Source organism: Atractosteus spatula, chromosome 15 (assembly GCF_055471065.1).
Source record: "Atractosteus spatula isolate fAtrSpa1 chromosome 15, fAtrSpa1.hap1, whole genome shotgun sequence".
NCBI classification, from domain to species: domain Eukaryota; kingdom Metazoa; phylum Chordata; class Actinopteri; order Semionotiformes; family Lepisosteidae; genus Atractosteus; species Atractosteus spatula.
Genome location: NC_142720.1, coordinates 12,458,324 through 12,478,817, shown reverse-complemented (window position 1 = coordinate 12,478,817; position 20,494 = coordinate 12,458,324). Strand labels below are relative to the sequence as shown.

The window sequence follows — 20,494 nt, the reverse complement described above, 5'->3', positions numbered from 1 at the left end:
CTGACAAGAAAACACAGACTTCATAAAAACTGTGTCCTTCTTCAGAAGCACAAACGCTTTGTCCAAGTTTCTTACAGCATTGTATTCTGTATCCCAAAGGGTATGTCCAGCGAGAGAATCTGCACAGATGTAGGTATTGAGTTCACTGCCTCCTCGATATACAATGTACTAGCCTGGGGACTGAAAAACCTGAAATGCTCAAGCTTCTATGTAAAGAGAGTCTAAATGGCTTCCCACTGCATTTGCATAAAATTGCGTCACAAAGAAAGATTCTGAATGGCTTAGAACTATGCAAACGCTCCATTGTCGAGAGTATAATCGTCAGTGCTCTGAGCAATGGCCAGAGCTCATACACAATCCAGTACTCCTGCTTTAGTGCCATCCTGGAAGTATGGCTTAGGCATCATGCACTCAGACAATGGGAAAACAGATGTCATGCTGAAGGCTTAACTGCCATTTCCTAGCAGTGCCACTGTCAATGGACGTCCAAGGCATATTTGAATATCTATAAGTCATTCAAAACTGCAGCCAGGAACAAACATAAGTGACAGATGCTCCATTTGATAGAGGTCTTTAGCATATAGCTCCACAGTTACCTATCTTAAACACCAGTGTTCCATACAACAGGAAAGATAGCACACCACTACCATACGGGTGTCAAGAACTCACTCAAAGTGCAGCAGTCCCTCTCCTGTTTAATGTCTGAGTACAGGCAGACGGAGAGTACAAAGAATGGGATGGATTGCAGTCTATTTAATTATTCAGCAACATAAACACATCAGCAACTGCAAAGCACACAAAGAACTTTGAACAACAATTAAAAAAAAAAGAGTTCACACCTTTGCCTTGTTGTACCTCCTGTCTCACACCTGATTTTCTGAGGTGAACGGACGCAGACGTCCTAGCAGGGACGAAAGGAGTTCTCCTGTTCTCTCTTTGCCAAACGATTTACCTGCCACAATCAGGCACTGCATCTCTTTAAATATACATCTCTAACCCGGACAATAGCTGGGAACTGAGCACCACCACCAAACATGTGGCAGGGCAGCAGGAAAACTGCAGGGTTTCACAACAACCGAGAAGCAGAAAGACAGAGAGCATTCAAACATGTTGATTTTGCTGAAAGCTGCACCTTCATTTTATGTGGGATCAAGAGGTAAATAAAATAATGCATCACCATTCAGAGCGTGCAGAAAAAGACCAAGCCACAGCGTCAGTGACAGTGTGTTTTGTAACATATGAAACAGCAGCTGATGTACTGGGAAGTCTGGAGAATGAAGGTGCAAGGAGAAAAGCAGAGCAACTGGCCTCACAGAATAGAAATGCCCGTCACGAATGCATTGACTAGCTCCTGATAAATACACAAAACAAATCAATGGAAACAATTAAATACACCTAGAATCCTGCCAGTGTTTTCACATTTCAAAGGCCTTTCTCTTAAAGACCTGCTTATTTACTGGAGGAGACATTCGGGTTTTATGAGAAAAAGCCTCTATAACAAGGGGGATCCCTGAATATCCTCGAGTTTCGGAAGTGAGATCTGCACAACACTGTTTCATCACACGGCTCGCAGCCTTTGAGTACAGACCACACTGAGGTTGGAGGAAAAAAACAGGAAACAGACCAGGTTGACACAGATGATGGGCACAAAAGGCTGTTTTTTTTTTCTTCTGAAGACTTTAAATCTCTTGTGCTCTAGGAAAACAACCTTAGCCTTTAAAATACTTTTTAGTGTTGACAAAAATGATTACTTTGCCATCTCTAGTTATTTTTTACCATTGCCACCCAATTTGGAATCACCGACTGTCCATCAACGAGGATCAACACCAACCATCCTTGTTGTTGACCGTGCTCTCTCACCTCCATAACAACAAATGCAGAGCTACAGTATTCACTGTTTTACCCACAGTGCCATGTAGGACTGCTTTCAGGAATGGGGCATATTGTTTGACTCAAACTCACCCATCCTTGAGTCAAGAAATACATTGGTTTGGTCAATTATAACCTGTAGAATCCCAGTCACACATAGCTACTGTAAATACACTTCAGGTCCAAGTCAGTGATGTCTGGGCTACAGGACTCAACTTACACTGAGCATGCACCTTCTATCTATTAATCAACTTTCCCACTAATGATGTGTGACTCATGATATAGCGCTCATGCAATATTCAGTCTCGAGTACATCACACTCTGTCATGAAGGATTGATTAATCAAAGTGATGCCAAAAACAATCAAGATCCAGAAGCTGTGTTTTTCTAAAAACATGTAAGCAGAAACAGGTATAAACGTTTCTTTCAATTTTCAGTATATATACCCAACTTAATCCAGTTCTAGTAACCACTTACCCAAAGAGGGTTACAGTGAGCTAGAAAGTACCCTGGCAAGCTCATGGTACAAAGTGGAACTACACTCTGGATGGGACACTGATGGATATACAGTATTTTACTTTAAATTAAGTACAGCAGATTTCCAAAGCCCTTGACTGCTTCTGCTTCCACCTTGAACAAGGGATAAGGAAAACATGCTTCCTAGGAATGCAAAGATTTTATGGGTTTCCTAATCCCGGAAAAATGTTCCGCTGACAACTGGAAACACATGACGCAGAGCAGAACAGACAATGAACAGGCAAGTTTTGACACAACTGGTCCTGTGCATAAAAAAGAAGCCCAACACAAATTGCAGAGTATAACGAGCTGAATACAAATGCAGGATGTGAGCGGATACCTCATTCGGGATAGAAGAAAAATCTTCAAACTTAAATTCAGGACAGACTTAGCGTTGTTGGAATTTCCACTCCAAATAGCCTTTTCTTTGCAACAATTAAGCTCAATATTTAATAGATATAAACAGATTTACTGACATACTTAGGGTGCAAGCTAGACTGCTCAGCATCCAAATATTGCAGTTTTTCTCAGTGAAGGGCACAACTTGAGAATATTTTAATGTTAAAAAACAATTCAGGCAGCTGTTTAATTTACTTATGGATCCCATACAGCCTCTTACTTCCAGGTGAGTACATGTGAACGATTCTGTGTGCATGGAAGCAAGTCCTGCAATAAAAGAAACAGAAACTACCTTTTATGAAAGAAGTGACATTTTTTCCGCTGAAAACTGCAGCAAGTGCTTACAAACTCGCTGTCTGACCTACTTTTCACAAGCAAGCGTGTTCCTCACAAACCTGACCGTATTTCCCAGTTCTGGTATCGAAGGCTTGTACAAAGCACTGCACACCAGGGATACAAGAAAAGATGACAGCACATGCACTTGCAAAGAATTATGTTAAGCTGTCTTTTTCATAAAGAGGTCTAAGAGGAGTAACAGAGGCAAACACAGAACAAGACAAAGGCTTTCTGTCCTTTGATGGCTTCAACCACACACATATAGTGCAATGAAGGCTTCGCTTTAACTAAAAGTACATCATAGAGATCTGCAGGGCGGCGGGATGAATTGGGATGCTCCTGTGGTTGGATAATTGACTCCATATCTTCTCACAGAAAACAAAATTACTAGGAATTCCATTCGGAATAGAAGACATGACCAGAAGTACTTGTGGAGGGAGTGTTTTTCTGATGCTCTGGAAAAACAAAGCAACTTGATTTCTTCAGATACTGTGAATATGACAGTCCAGGAACGGGGCCAGCAAACATTGGTTTCTTAATGAAAAACACACAGTGGACAAGAGAAACTCTGCATGAAAGAGTTCTCTAAAAACAAAACATAAAACTAGTGTGAGAAGGTAGGCCAATTTGTACAGACCTGACAAGATGTCAGCAATGCGTCCCATTCGGCCTGTGTCTTTGTGTACTGCCCCTGGGGTTAACTCACAGCTCCAGAAAGCATATTTTTACTGTAAACCAGGCAAGACAACATCCCACAGATTACACAGGAAATACGTCATTGTAAAATTCCCAAACTTGACGTTGGAGTGCATCCTGGAGGGATTTTGTGACAGAAGGGGGAGGGAGGGCAGTGACATCACAGAGCGTGGTGATAAAACTCCTTTGTGAATCAGCATCCAGGGGACAGAGCCCCTCTGCTAGGGAAACCCAGATGCGTGGGCTTCTTCCTTCAATCCTGACTGATGAACCTCCCCAAAGTTTACAAGAATTTGTTTTTACAATTTCAGACCACAATTTGCTGTCCAGGAGTATGAAGGGATAAAAAAAAATAAATCAAAAAGATGAAGCAGTGATGTTGATATCACATAGTGCACAGAGGAGACATTTTAGAACCTGTTCTTGCTGGAAGGGGAAACTAGCACATTACCCAAGTCAAATTAGGGAATTAGAGAACCAGGATATGCAACGGGTACAAAAGGCCAGTAAATGGAATATCAGGATTGACTTACATCCACCCGTTTTCATTAAAACACTTAGATCCATATGGGGTCACAGTGAGCCACATCCCAGCTCAGGAGAGATGGGTTACATCCAGAACAGGACGCCCCAAAGACAAGAGCTGTGAGGCGGCCACCCCGACGTGCCTCCCAGTCCTCGAGCACAGCCAGTTAACAAACTGGACAGTCGTCGGCAGCACACCAGCAGCATCAGGGCATGGGCAGCAGGCAAGATCAGAGGCACGACAAGCGTACTCATTCAGAACCAACTTTCCGACCCAACCGGATAAGCAAGAGGAATCGTTCTGGGTTTATGTTTTCTCTTCCTACGCACTTGGCTGCAAGACACAAAAACTTCAGATTTTACTCTACAGAAGAATTTTTATCCCCTGTGGTCCAGGCATACAGATATTAAGTTTCTCCAACCCTTGGCAAAACTAAATGTGATCTGCCCTTACATTATCCTCAGACTAATCAGTAGCCTGCAGGCACACATCTGCAACATACTTGTTTTTTTAAACTCTAAACCTACACATTCATATATACAAGACATAGGGGAAAAACGAAATTGAGTCTACCCTCGCTAGACATTTCAGCGAGATCCAATATCCAATACGATCACATGCAGGACTCTTTAACACTGATTACTACGTTGTCTTTGCATTTAATTCTATACACTGTACTTGCTTTTTACACAGCTAAGGAAAAACTATGAACCGCCAGGTGTTTAAAGCAATGCCCATCCTGGTTCTTGCAGCTGTAGGCATGTACCTATTACCTGGAATGTGTATTTGTTTAAAAAAAGGGATGCACTATAGAAACTACTTGAAACGTATCCAAACTGCCAGAGCTTGTGTAACAGCTGATACAGATCTTGTCCGATTAGCTAACCTGCATGCAGCACATGGGAGAGACGGAACCCTAGCTAATGAGTTAATGCCACTGCTTCTGTCCTCATGCTTTTTGACACGAGCATTGGTTCTGCAAGGCTATCTGCTTTTGCAGCAAACTCGTGGCAGAGCCACTGCACTAAAGTACGGCTCTTCCGAACCCCTGTGTGAGAGGCAGCGTACAGTGGTGATCTCTTCCTGGAAGTATCTGCTGAACTCCTTCGCTCGGGGCAGACTGAGTGAAACACACACACACAAGACGGCAGCCCGGACCCAGTGACTGCTCTGTCCTTACAGCACAGCCACTGCCCCTGGCCTCCTGGCCATCTGCTGGTATAACGACTGCCCTGAGCTTTCGCTTCATTGTCACTGCAGTGCTGCTCAGGCCAGACCGTGGGGAACAAGGAAACCCACCTCCATGCGTCCCTTAGGCACTACTCTGCCCTACAACCTCCTCTCCTCCCGAGTGCCCGCGTGCGACGCGTCTGCGTTGGGCACAGCTGACAGCACGCGGCCATCTGGACGAGCGGAGATGGGGCCTGAAGGAACCCCCTCTGTACCCCTGAACCCCTCTCTCCCTCTCGGCGACTCCCTCGCCCGGCGGGGTCGTCTCGGGCCGTTCCAGGACTCCCAGGTTCTCCCCCCGGTCACGCGACGGCCTACTTTGAGGCGCCTCTCAATTTAACACATGGCTTCAGCGCTCTAAATCTTGACACCGCAGTCCCGGGAAGTATTATTAGTTGGCGATTTCAAGTCTGCCCTCAGCAATCTGATGGCGACGCTTCAACTGCGACAACCTGATACCCTCGTGCAACTCCCTCCTGGCGAACACCCCACTGGCGTGTCCACTTGTGCGGATCCCGAATCGGCCATCTAACACGCCCTCCTTCTGCTAACAAATGGACGCGAATAAACTGTCGCCACTGAAAAATGATCCCAGGGAACTTTTTTTTCCAAACCATAAGCTGTATCCAGGCCTATTTGGGGTTCAGGTCTTCACGTGCGATTGAATAAAGGACCATTTCTGGCATGGAAACACCAGTGTCCCACTGCAGCTATTAATAACCTGCCAAACACAAAACACAAACAAAAGAGCAGCCTGGTGAAGATTTCACTCAACTCCAGTAAGGGGGTGACCAGAAAAAAAAAGAGCTACCACTGCTTCCTTATGAACTGACCTTGTGGGGGGGGGGGGGGGGTTCCCCCCTGTTGAACAAATAAAGTTTCAACGCGCTGACGATTAAAATAAAAATTCAAGACTCTTAAGGTGCATAATGATTCCAGATCAAAGGTCTGGGTGGGAGCGGTGAACAGACACTCGAAATCCGCGATCCCCGACTTCTGCTGCGAGGGGGGCAAAATGCGATCGGCACGGAACAAAAAGCACGACTCCACAGATGCCCAGCCGGGATGGATGCAAATTAGTTTATCCTTTCGGGGAACAATAGCATCGCGCCTATGTGCCGTGAGACAGCGCCGAGCTGAGCGAACGAAATATTATTTTTTTTTAAAAAACCCAACAAACTTGACAATCGCCCAGTTCGTCGAGATTTAACAGCAAGCGTTTACAATCCCTAATTTCGTCAAATGACGTGCTCACCCACAGCGCAAAAAAAAATAAACGCTGGTCGGAAACGTAGCTCGGTTACAGTAGTGCCGAATGCTGAACGTGACAATTGCGCTGTCACCCTGCCCTTCTTGGGCAAGAGCACAAAGAAAAAAAGTTAGCCGTACACAATAGCACGGGTGTAATGTGTCTTTTGAGCAATTAAGCAATATAAGCGCTTCCCAGATCCCGTTTCTAAGGGGGGGGGGGTGCAAGCGTTTCAAGCCAAATACTAGTAAAAACAGACCGGTTCGCTCTCCACAATGGGAACCGTTACAACGTCCAGGACCAGAGAAACCCCCTCTCTCCCCTTGAAGAGAGTGTGCGGTCACGGTTCGCTCCCCGTAAATACTGCCAACGTGAACCACAAGCTAATCGGCTCTGTTCATTTGCCAAAGGAAATAAATAATATGGAAATCAAAGCGCCAAGACAAACAAATCAAAACGTTCTTCGGTCTGTGAACGATTCACCCGGGATCATACCGCGCACGGGAACTGGGGAAATGTTAGAAAAGTGCACACACGGGTGATTGTTTTCGCCTGTGTGTACAGCAGAAGAAACCAAATCACCTCCCGCAGCCTAACGCCTCGCAAGCGAACAGCCCCGTCGAGCTAGGGGAAAAATCACGTAACCGTCACCGGGCTTTGGGTAGCAGTGAGGACCGCGTTCAAGGGAGCCCAGCATCAAAAGAAACCACGGCTGGACGGGCGAAACGCCTCGGTCCCGTCGGCAGTGTTACGGACTGACAGCGCAGACCCGCTCGGTCCTGTCACTGCTGGAGCAGCAGCTGCAAACAGCGGGCTGCCCGGCGCTCGGTGCGAGGAGAAGCAGGAAGGACAAAAGGAAAGAGTCGCTTTCGTGCGGCGGCTGCTGCTGCTGCTCTCGGACTTACAGCGGCGGTGCGTCGTGACTCCCTCGTCGCTCCTCGACAGCTCGCTGGCTTCTCCTCCGTGAATCTGTGCGCAGCGGGCGAAAACAATCAAGCACTCCGTCCCAACTTGCTGTGACAAAGGCAAGTGAGCGCAGATCCGCGGCTGGCTGTGAACGAAAACAGGCGCATTGAACTTATAAGCGTGTCTTTTTCCTCTCTGCTCTTTCTTTTTCGCTCTTAAATAATGGATCGATTACACGATCTTAGTGCGGGTAATCGGATCTGACCATCATAAGCAGTGTCTGGCCCCTTTAGGTCAGAGTCACAAATACCTGCCGCGTCACTGATTTTCTTCGCTATGGATTGTGGAAATTGTAGTCGTACCTGTTTTCTCCCGTCGGGACTTAGAAACAATTCAGGAAGTCAGCCAATTGGACTACACTACCCATGATGCTTCTCGACGGGAAGCGAAATCAGCTGGTTAGGTCACTTTTACGACCGCGTGCCTGGAGAGGAGCTCAGAATTAAGATAGGAGCATCGATATCATTTATCGTTCACTGTGAAGAGTTTGAAAATTTCTGTGTTTTTCAGATTAATAGTAAGTATAAATTTTATTTCGAAGCTGTGTGAATTATTAAGTTAATTTAAATATCTTATTACGTACTAATATATGCATATTATGTTAATTTCTGTTTATGGATATGTAATATACATTTAAAAATTATCTTTGCATGTTGTTGTCTTTAAAGAAATATTTATGTAAAGCATTACATACATAACAAAGTACACATACATTGCCTGTTGAGATGTCAAGTCTTTTTATTGCAGAATATTGCAATATAATTTAGATATTTTTATATATTTAAAAATATTGCAACGTATAAAAATATTGGAAAAAATGTATGCACCTACAATTTATTTATTTAATAAAAATAATAATTTCTGGCATTTGTATTGTGCTTTTTGTCCTGAAGGATATTACGTTATGGCTTATTACATATAGGAGGGGTCCCACTTCATCCACCACTGAAATGCAGCCCCCACCTGGGTGACAAGAAACAGCTCCACCACACAGCAGATCAGGTGGAGAGGCAGGGATTTACTTCATCAGTTGAATGAATGGGGAACTTTAGGGAGCTATATTGTGCTAAACCAGAGTAGAATTTAACCAGGACACATGGGTAACGCCCCAACTCTTACAGCCAGGGTCATTCATCATCAACAAAGCTATGAAGTGACACACACACATTGTGTACTGAGTCTCTCTCATACTAGTGTTTTGGGAAGACTAAATTCCTCTCCAGCTTTTACAGAATACATCAAAATTAAAGAAATGTATAATTGATAAGAGCACAGTTGCACATTATAATCCATAAATGTTCTATAAATTAAATACATGCACTATAATATTTATATATTTCTATAAAAATACATGCACAGGTTGCAGTAAAATCGCTGCACTTTTTGTTACCAAGAGCAAGATGTTAATTTGAGGCTTTAATAGCAAAATGAGATTGCTTTGACATCTTCTGTCAGCTATTACAGGATGACGTCTCTGACCCTTGTTACACTGCTTTTTAATTCTCTGGGGCTTTCGAAATATGCGTATGGTGATACAGTGTCCAGTGTACCTAACCTTAAATGGAAGACAGTACTATCACAGTTCTTAAGATGGGAACATTCTTTAAAAAAAAAAGCTCTGTGGTCAAGGCTATCAAAAAAATACAGACGTTTCCAGCTCTTTACTGTTTTGCAGTTAGAAAAACAGCATATCAGCTAATAAACCAGGCGGATGCTGATGAAAAGAATGTAACACTGAGTAGTTGTAAAAAAAAAAAGACGATTCAGGAGGCAGATGTAGTTTTGCTGATATGTGCTGATATCAACACCTTCTTATACAAAAATAGCAAGCACTCAGAAAAAAAAAGGTGCAAATTCATGCTTTTTTTAACTGATGCTGTCATGGAGGGCGGCTCTTGCATCCTTGAAAACATTTAGTCACCACGCTCACCTACCACTCCACTCCCACTGCCTGGTGAGCAGTGACAGGAGACTGGGACAGACGAGGGCAGGACCAGCACGAACGCCTGCAAATGGAGAATCGATTGGGCTGAATTTATTGGATACCTTGAACGTGTGTTCGGTGCCCGCCCTTTTCCTCTCCAGTGGAATGAGGGAGAGGAAGTCTGACCTTGCCTTGACCTTTGTGAGCCCAATAACTGGCTGCAAATGAAGCAGACACCCCTACTCCCAACCTGGGCCCCCAGAAAACTGGAAGAATACTGCTAACAGCCCCTTCACATTAAGGCTTGTTTTAAACACATTTGTTCCAGAGGGAAAAAAAAACTTACGTTTTCTTCACTGTGTCTGAGGACATCATTGAGTGGTGGGATATGAATCAAGTCCTGTTACTGATGTCAGAAATTCATCTGATAGGCCCACATCCTTTTTTCATGGTAACGCATTATTGTTTAACATATGCAAGAATGTAGTATGTTGAAAAAAACACAGTATAAAATGAAATGTAACTCCACTCCTTGAATGTGCTTTTTTATTTTTATATTTTGCATCCCTGAAACACCATGAGTAGTTTCTGAAATGCGTGTCAGGAGCAGTTGAAGGAAACATCTGGGTTTTTTATTATTCTGCAAACCAGTTCCTTGACTCCTCCGTGCCCTTTCCAGATCTGTGCTTTATGACCGCTTTACGTGTGCATTAAATTATAGCTGTCCACTCAACTGTTTGCTATTTCCCTCATGCTCTTTCAATTCAGATATTCAGCCATCAGCCTCAGATCATTAACTCAGACACTTGCTCCCTGATCAAGGTGGAAGTCACACTGTTGAGCGATTGTAATGATTTACATTTGGAAAAGCCGAGTTGTGCAATACATGACAAGCAGCAAAGACAGTTATTCATTTAAATATGTCTCAACAGTGATAAACAGAATATTATACCGTAATGTACTTCTTATTTTTTTGCTACTGAGAGACATTTTCACATTTTTCCATCCTTTAGCTGTCTCTAATATTGTAAAAAAACAAAACAAAACTGTTTTGCATGTGCATCAGGCTTGCTAACCACTGGCTAGTAAAGGATGTTTATTTATTAGTGACTAAAATAAAAAAAAATATGAAAAAGACAAAGGTGCACCCTATTGCATCTTTCTGTACTGGATATATTGGATGGGGCATTGTCGAGAAACCATAAACTGCTTCTGCACCTAGGTATGAAAACTTGTAATTCTTCAATCGTGTGACTTTTCTAACCCTGTTGCTTTGCCTTATTGACCTTGCTGACATGCAAATCATCAGAACTGAAAAACAAGTGAATTAAATCTGTTATTGTGTAAGATTTCAATCAAAGAGTTCTGAGTTCCAGGGACTGGTAATACAACATTTTTAGCTTCCGATAAAAGAATTCTAAAGAAGTCTAAGGCATTTCCTTTGGAACTGCAAGAGTGCCCTTATCTCAGAATTATTAAAGAGCAATAAACAGAGCAACCAGCACTGCCATTACAGTATTTTCTACAGTTGTTTTTCGTACAGTATATCACATTTGAACTCTTTTTTTCATTTCCAGCAATTTCACTGAGAAAAGATTGATGAAATTAGACTTTGACTGATGAAGTGATTGAATGTAAATATTGTGTCTGTGATAGCTAATTTTATGCATGTTTGGATTTCTAGCTTTACGTGTAGATTTTTATTTTGAGAAGTTTAAAATGTTTCTTGGTTTAGTACAACTTTTTACTTTATACTTCCGGATTTTCTACTGAGAAAATCCATATGTCAGGATATTTCCTTTCTCTAAACTCAAGACTAAGGATTGCAACTGTAATGGATAAGGATTGCTAGAAACTCCATTGTATATGTTTAGATCACAGTAGTAAGCACATTTCCTCATAGGAGAATATTGATTGTTTCAGATTTTCAGTCTTGAGTGAGAACGTGACCAGTTCAAGTCCCGTTCTTCATGCCTAGCAGTACAGCCCTCATGCAAGCACCTTGTGATGAAATCTAAAACAGGGAGTCTTTATGTTGTTGCGGTAGAAAAAAACCCAACATAGCAACAGTACTCCTGTACAGATTCTTGTGTTGCATAATGCCTAACTTTGGTAAGAATCTAATGTCTGAGTGAGGATGCAGTTAAGCCTGCTTGTGATTTCGTGCCACGGGATTACATAATAAAAATTTAGTACTAGTGCTAAACCAAATATTAAATTTCCCTACTGCAGTGTTTGGAAGTCAGCCGTCTGCTGTTGTCAGGCTGTCATGGAGACAGTATCCAAGTACACAGATATGTTTACAGAATGTTTTAAATATCACAAACTTGCAAGGAACAAAGAACTATTGGCTGAATTCCATAGACATACATTTGTGTTGTGTCAGAGAATATCTGTTTCCCAAGTTGTTTTATATGTGTCCAGTGCCGGCCTTCACTCCTTATTTGTACTAACATTATTTTTTTTTGCTGAACATACAGCTGGAAAAAATTAAAGCCAAAGCATGTTTCACAGTGTACACTTTGGGGAATTAAAAACTCGCTTCTTTCTGTTCGTCCTGTCTCTTTCATTTTCAGATAAGAAACTTCGTGGCTTTCTGAACCTATTTCGCGTGTTTAGATTTGAATAGACAAATAATTCATTTTTAAAAAGTGACAGTGGGAACAAGGATTGGAATTCCTGCCATTAAACGACAAAGTCATTTGGCTTTGCAATTACCTCAAGATATCTGTCGGGAGGGAAATGAGACACTGGGTATTTCTAAACATTTCATATGTAATTAAGCAGGCCAGCACTGTCATTTGTGGCATGATCGCTTCCCTTTCTCCACTGCAATTTGTTGGGCACTTCCATTCTGAGAAAGTGAATTCGCAGAAAAGATCCAGGAGAAAATCCCGTCCCTCTGAATTCTATTCATACCAAGAGTCACTGGTGCCTGGAGAGTATTTAGAAAGGGCAGAAGGACTTGTGTATTACAAAAATACCCCCCCCCCCATAAACACAGTGCTTAGTGTTCAGGTCCAAGACATGCTCAGACAGGACTCTGAAGAAAAAGAGGACGTTTGTTTCAGCAGAAAAATTAAAACAATGTATTATTCATCTTTGATCCACATTTTATAACTGACAGTAGGTAAACCTACTGTTCTGGGGATAATCAAAAGCATAAAGGACTTAGATACTTGTGCTTTTCATGAGTGCCAATTCAAATTCAGAGAGCTTTATTGGCACGACTGATGAATTAGTGTTGCCGAAGCAGAAACAATTGTCAGAACATTTCCAGACATTTACAAATCACACAAGCATTATCTGGGAGACTGTAAATGCTACTGTGGTATTTATGTGCTACATACCCAACTCACAATTTTGTGTACCATTCAGCACACTCTTTTTCTCCAGTCTCCCGTTTCTAAGTTAATCTTACACATCTGCTGTTTATACCAAAGAAATTGCCATTGTGCTCCAACTGGGGTTTGAAAAGTTAACAGTTACATTATTTTCTATCCACTTGCCATTTAGCAAGCACCTAGCTACCTTTGATTAGCCTTGACTGTCATTCAGAGGTTTTCAGCTATTATTAGGCTGTTACAGAGAGGGGAGTTTGAATTAAAATTGTAGAATAAGTAGGGTATGCCTTTTGTTCTTGCTGCAGCAGACAGCTAGCACAGGGACACCTGCAGTCAACTGCTTGCACTCTGAAGAGTACTTTCACCAGGATTGAATCTTGCCTCTTGCTAGGAATGATGAGCTGTGCCCCTCTTCTGGAGAAAGTTTATTGGAAGGGCACCACAAGCAGCGCCTGGAAGGACATGACATTGCTACAGTATCTGGCATGCAACCAATGTAGAGGTTGTGTTAGAAGGAGCAGCAGAGCCTCTTTGAAACAGCGCGGCAGGGACAGTTACTACTGTTGGTTTTACTATAACTGTTGTTTTGCTTACCCTAAATGCACTTTAGATTGCCATGTTGGCCTACAAAGTATGAAAGCAATGTTGCCCATGCTAAAGGCTGTTTGATATGCAAATCCCTGCTCTAATAAGCTAAGATGAGACAGCAGGAAGGAGCTGGGAGAGAAGTGTGCATGGGGCTTTGTTTTTGCTGGAGTTCCTACTGTACTGTATGTGCTCCGCAGTGTGAGCTGTGCTGACCTGGGTCTGTGTCAGACGTCAGCCACTGTCAGTGATCAGCACGTCCCCCTGGGCTCAGCAGGTGCCAGTTTACAAGGGCCAAGAGAACTCTGGGAAGCAAAGATTTGTTGTAAAGAGGCCTTTGTTCCCCCACTGCTGCTGCTCTGGTATTGTAAATGTCATTCTTGGGTGTCTTATCACTGCAGATCCATGGTCAACATCACAGCCCCCTTGAGAAAACAAAGCAGGGGGAATATATTCACAAACAACATTGAGTCCTGCTTAGTCTGTTATTTTTGTCACACACAAAAGCAGCTTCTCTGCTAATATTACATAACATACATTCCCAGGGAAGCCTTTTGAGTTACTGATAAGATAAGGCTGTGAAGAAGGCAGCAATACAGACTGAGGAACTGTGTCCTGTGTTTGTGTACTTTAGCCCAGAGCATCAGTGATGTCTGCTGTCTCAAACCGCAAATGAATATTTAGGTAATGAATCTCATTAAGCAGAAATTCGCACATATTTATGCCATAGATCTTCAGGTAACCATTGATAAAGTTGATTTTTTCCTCCAATTGACTACAAGTGACTTCTGTTTCATAGGGCAAATCAAGGGAACTTAAGGAATCACCGTTTGCTTCATGCTGTACTCTCTCAACATGTCATACGGTACACAGGAAATCAGACGTGTTTGTTCTGTGATCTCTGCTTCAATTTTTTGCCAGTTGGTAAAAAGATAAAAAATATTTTGGTCACCAGTGAGACTACTGTGATTTACAGAGAGGAGCGGAGAGCCATGCAGACAGCATTATCCTTGGCCCCAACCATTATATATTTCAGGGTGACAAGAATGTAACTTCCATCAATTGTAAATTTCTGCTGACTTATCAGTAGCAAAGGCAGTCCCCTTTATATAAGAACCATGGATGCATAAACCTAGGATTTTTTATACTAGAAAAATGGTAACAGCTTGAAGACACAGGTACACAAAAGCAATTATACTGCAGTAGAAATACCAGTCTTCCAAAACATTTGTGCTCGTTTTTCTGCTCACCGCTAATATCTTGCCCCACCAGGACAGGACCCTCATAACATACAGCATTCAGAGCACATCAGGACTTCCTTCCTGCCATTGTTGTGCAGCTCTGCTGTGTGCTGTAGCTCAGCAGTTGACAGCAGACAAACAGAGCTGCATGCTTAAAAGCAATTGCCCAGCTGAGTGATTCTCGGCCTCTGTGGGACAAGTTCCCGTCTGCCTCCAGGAGAAATTACCCAGCCCCCACCCCCAATGTCTGCAGCAGTGCCTGTGTCTGCCCTGCAGGAATCTCAGGAGCTTTCCTCTCGTCGTCCAGTGTGAAACTGAAGACATCCTTCTTTTCCAAAGGAATCACCAGTACTTGAAAACCAGGAAACCCAATACCTTTGTTTCCAGGAAAAGAATATAACACCTATTATATAAAGGCTGATAATCAATGCTTGTCCTCTTTAAGATTGTATATTAAGAGGTCAACTGGCTGTAGGCACAGTTTATTCCTTAATGTACTGAACTCTGTAAGGCACCTGAATTTCTCTGTCATGAGAAAAACAAAAACAAACCTCTCTGTCACCAAGGAATACTATACCTTTCTGAAGGCTTTTAAGGAAAGCACGACAATACGCAGTGATGTCTCAAAAGGATTTAATTAAATAACACAAAGTGCGGTTCTATAATAGTTTCAAACAAGTAAGGACATGTTCAGTAGGTCTGCTTATCAGAGGTAGTAAAATGGGTTCCCCAACATCAACAGGCTACTACAACCTAGACAAACATACACAGTGCTCTTCTTGTGCACAGCGCTACACTAGGAAACTGTCTTGGCACGGCATTGTTTAAAAAAACAATCTGCTGCTTCTTTCAGAACTATGGTGAAGTAGACGGATTTTAGTCTTGTCAATATGAGGAATGAAAATAAATGTCCAAGAAAACAAATGATGGGCAGCTGCCGACAGTTAAATGCTTATTACACTAATAAGATGTTAGAAAGTAGTTCACACTCTAGGTATCATCTCTTCTAGGCATATTTGATAACAAGTGGAACAGGACAATTGAAGGGTTGTAAAACTGTGTTTTGGAGACAAAGGATGTATCATAAATTAATTGGTGTCTGACAACAAAATTGCCTAATTATGTGTCTGTGCTTGTTTCACAGCTTCTTCTAAAGAACACTTTTTCTCTTGTCATTTCAACAGGCCAGTTTTCTGTTTATTCAAAATCCAGACAATTCTTTGTTTCTTCTCTATTTCTATTTGTACCTTAATATTATAAACTGGCTATTTTAATCTTGCTGGGTTCACTCCAGAGTGGGTGGAACAAAAAGAGTAATTTCTAAACTCTGACCCTCTTCAGGTTTAGAATGTCTTCCTTCGTGTCAATCCTATCACTCTTGGATAAACTATATTTGCCATAAAACAAGATTTGCAATGTTTCACGTTAATCTGTGTTCATGTGGACAAACAATTATTTTTGAGAATGTATCAGTAAGACTCTCAAACATTTTTATAAAAATCAGTAGTTCTTGTGGAGTATGGTTACTGGACTTAAAAAGTAAGTATACATTAAATCTTATAAACAGTTACTACTCGTGGCATTTATTGCTAGAGCTTCCTATATTGGAATTACTGAAACAATTCCTAAGTCCTTAGTAAGCTTTTCAGTTGATTATTTTCTTTTAGAAAAACACAGATCATTTGGTATTGATATTGTACAATTATCACAAAATAAAAAATGTAAGAGTAAAAATTCACTTCTGTATTTCCCATTTGTCAATCTAGTTTCACAGTGGTCTTCACACACCATTCCAGTAATACGCTCATATAGCACCATTCTTCTGTACAGTAGTTCATTTAAAGGTACATTATTCCCAGGCAGAGAGATTCCCCAATACTGATCCTTTTCTTAATTGTTTAATATAATGTTAGGGGTCAAAGATGTCCATTTATTACTCCTGCTATTTCCAGATATTGATAAGCCCATCAGTGCTTCTGTTGCTGTGAAACCAAACAAAGAAGCCTAATGCTCTGGAATGCCCAGCCTCTCTGATGTCAGTTGGATAGGCTAACTGTACACAACAGAGACAGCATGAAGTCAAACATGGCAAGGAAACCACAAAAACGTGAGCTCTAAGCACACTGTCTGCTTTAAGCTGTGATAAAACAGCATTCCAATTTCTGCTGAACAGCAGGCAAAGCACAACACAACATGAACATTTGTTCTCAATTGACTTATCCAGTTCAAAACGGGATTATATTAGATATCTCGATGGAATGAAAAGTGGGCATCTGAGCTGAAGCCAATATTATTGATCAGATAAACCAACTTTTGAATACTTCAATTTACAACGAATTTGCAGATAAATACCGCTGGTGTTGTAATACATACAAGAAAGTGTCCCAAAAAATAATCACTCCGGGTGATAACCCCTGAGACAGACATACAGTGTGCTGACATTCCAGTAACACCTGTCAGTCAGAAATCACCGGTAGGTGACCTACTGTATCTGGATAATCAGAGATGCAGCTCCTTGTTTCTGGAATAGCTTCAGCTCAGTGGGACTGGAGGGGTCATCCCCAGCTCAGGATGTGTGAGGGTTATTTGTCCATACCCAGGACTCCCTGGACTGACTACATCCTCATCTTCAGTATGACCGTGGCAAGGATTAAGAAGAAAGTGTTCCAGCCCAGGGTGACTGCAAAACCTCTCCACACCATCATTGCGGTCAAATCCCACCCTAAAAAACAGTATTCAATGTCAAAACGTAACAAGATAAGGTTAGCTTTGTTGCAGCTGGTGTACTGCAAGCACTGTATGAGAATTTATGAACCATCTTAGAATTCTTTTTAGCAGGTCTGTATTCCCAGTTTCAAGTGGTTATTGTCAATTTTACCCCTTAGAAAATGTTTTCTCTTTTGCCTTTCATCAGCTGTGCACTGTTATCTTTACTCCCCAGTTGCTCTTTCATTCGACTTCCTCCATGTGCAATGTTATTGATGGCTCTATGACATTAACAATGACTCTCAGAGCTCTCTCAGCCCCAATTAAGCTAGGAAGAAAAAAACATCCCTTTAAATAGGGGCCTTAAATATTAAGAGTGCTACTAAATAATTAATACTGTGCAGTGAAGCAACTGTTTGTAAGCATTTAGAAACATAAACTAGAGCGATCAGCATAATATGATGCATGATGCCCTTACATAAGCAAGCTAAATTTGTTTGAACCCTTTGATCATAATGTCAAGATAATTGATGCAGCCAACATTGTTGTTATTTTATGAATCCAGTTCAAAAAGCAGCTGAGAAAGAAGACAGGTCATTCATTACCTTTGTACATGATACAGCGCAAGGCCTCGGCTGCATATGTCTGTGGTAGGACCATGCTCAGGTATCTCAGGGGATAAGGTATACACTCCAAGGGCCAGATAATACCTGCATATTAAAATGCAAAAAAGTGCCTTGTTTGTGAAAAGGAAAACGTAAAATAATTGTCTTAGCTCCAGTGTCAAATATTTCCACTTTTTCTCATCCCAAATTCCCAGGCATTTTCCAAAACTCTGTTTATATATATATAAAAAAAGCTCTTCCTGTTTCCCATATATATGACGTATTGCTAGATTTAAACTTTTGAACTTTCACCATTATTTTCAAGATAAATGGGAAGAAAAGGCTATGAAAAACACCTGGCTGTAACGAATACTCTGTCCAGAGGCTAGAGGAAGGACCCTGTGCATTGTTCTGAGAGTTTCAGGAGATCGGACAGGGGGAACGGGAGAGGAAATCGTTGGCTACTTCTCCAAGTCGCTGGGCTGAAGTCAGAGTTGAGGGACGAAGGTAGAATATCGAAGACCTGAATTTCAGTCCGAAAGAGAATGTCTCAATAGAAACGGTGAGGTAGGAGCTCCAAGGATAGAGGCTAAGACCAAGCACAGAATTGAGGGTAGTGAGGGTTTAAATATCCCGGGAAGTGGAGGGTTTGGTTATTAGTGTGGTGTCGTGATTGGATAATTGATCCATGCGCTGGTGCTTGCTGGAATTACCCATAGCTGTGGTCGGTTTAGTGAAAGGTCATTTACAGGATAGAATACGGTTGCTGGTGGACGTGACACTGGCTTATGGCTTCATCAGTTTTTATCTGCTCTTGGAGTTATAGTACACAAAAAGAAAAAAAAAAACCACTAGCGTTTATTGGGGTATTTGTAACTGTCACCAGATCATAATGCTATGTACATATAGCACAGAATACCAGTTTCTGCCACAAGTAACTCATAAATACTCAAAAGCCCTATGGTTAAATCAGATTTCAGGTTTCATCTGGGGTTAGAGTGGACAGATGCACCAAACTGCTGACTGCAAGGGAACAAGTAGAGGTTTGAATTCCATGCTGAAAAATAAAACAAATGTTGAGGATTGAGGAACCTTCTTCAGGAGAATGATCCACAACCAGAACTTTGTCATTTTATCTATTTTTCAGGGGAGGATAAATGTCTACTTTTTCCTTCATAGGTTTTATTTGTCCTCTGTTGGAGGACTATTAAAGGCTGGTACCCCTTTCCTGTGCAGCTAACAGATAACAGGAGGACAAGTCTCCCAGTGAACAGATCTCAGACCTGGACCCTCAAATCTTATGCCCTCCTCAAACGTGGGGTTTGTTCTGTGGGTGAACAGTTTCACCCATCGTGTCTACCTCTGCACTTAACCTTGCTTACACTTCTCGTTATACATATCTTGTAAAATGGAGCCATAGAGCCATATCCGTTCATCTGTAGTAATAGGAGACTCTTACTCATCTCCTCTAAAGGTTAATTTGCTGAAATTAGGTGGAATGGCTTTTGATAACACGCTGCAACATAATTATCCTTTTTGTTGTTTGTTTCTGGCTCATAATGAACAATTAACCATCTTTCTCATCTGCCTGCAATTTTATGCCTGGGTTTTCAGTTTTTAAGAGACTACTATTACAGCCTCTCAGGGGACAGACCACCAAGAAGCCTGTGGTAACACAAACTCTACATGAAATCCATCACATACCTTTCCTGTTATTGATCTGTAATGTCTGACATCACCCCCTTTATTAACAGGTCTTTAGGATTATGCACCAAATGTTTCGCTAGAATACCTCCATGGTGCAAAGTTTTTTTTCTGATGATTGCTACAAAAATTAATCTTGTAATTAGTATCAGTTAGAACTACAGCTAACACTAAGTATTTTTCCACATAGCATCCAAAAACTGAATCTGAAAATGTCATGAACAGTAAATCAGCTTTCATGTGTCTGATTCAATATTACATAGTCATGTATTAGAGTGAGCAGAGGCAGTCCAAGTGGCATGCTGATATAGAGCTAAATATGACATCTGTATCCTTCATATAACTCTACATGGATGCTGACAGTGGCCTATAGCTCCCTGATCTGCATAAATCAACAGCAGATGACAAATTCTACCATATTTAACACCACAGGGAAGAAGCAATTTACACTGGAAACTGTGCTACAAAATCACATGAATATTGTCCATAACACTAAACATTCCAAACATTACTATGCAAGAATCAATCCAAATAAAAATATTTCCATGTTTGTTTTACATTTCCAAAGAAATTAAAAGTGAAAACGTTTGCAGTTCAA

The 20,494-nt window shown here is 41.7% G+C and overlaps 2 protein-coding genes across 2 annotated transcripts in view; both read right to left on the bottom strand.

Moving 5' to 3' along the window:
- peli1b (pellino E3 ubiquitin protein ligase 1b) overlaps nt 1-8,065 on the bottom strand; it is a 48,645-nt gene extending 40,580 nt beyond the window's left edge. Inside the window, exon 1 of the mRNA XM_088933970.1 lies at nt 7,727-8,065. The gene's annotated coding sequence lies outside the window, so the exon portion shown is untranslated. The remainder of the gene's footprint in view (nt 1-7,726) is intronic.
- A 7,435-nt stretch (nt 8,066-15,500) lies between these two features.
- abch1 (ATP-binding cassette, sub-family H, member 1) overlaps nt 15,501-20,494 on the bottom strand; it is a 29,881-nt gene continuing 24,887 nt past the window's right edge. The window contains exons 19-20 of the mRNA XM_088934292.1: nt 18,193-18,297; nt 15,501-17,603 (exon numbers count right to left, since the gene is read on the bottom strand). Of these exons, the coding sequence (XP_088790418.1) occupies nt 17,497-17,603; nt 18,193-18,297 (212 nt within the window). The 3' untranslated portion in view covers nt 15,501-17,496. The remainder of the gene's footprint in view (nt 17,604-18,192; nt 18,298-20,494) is intronic.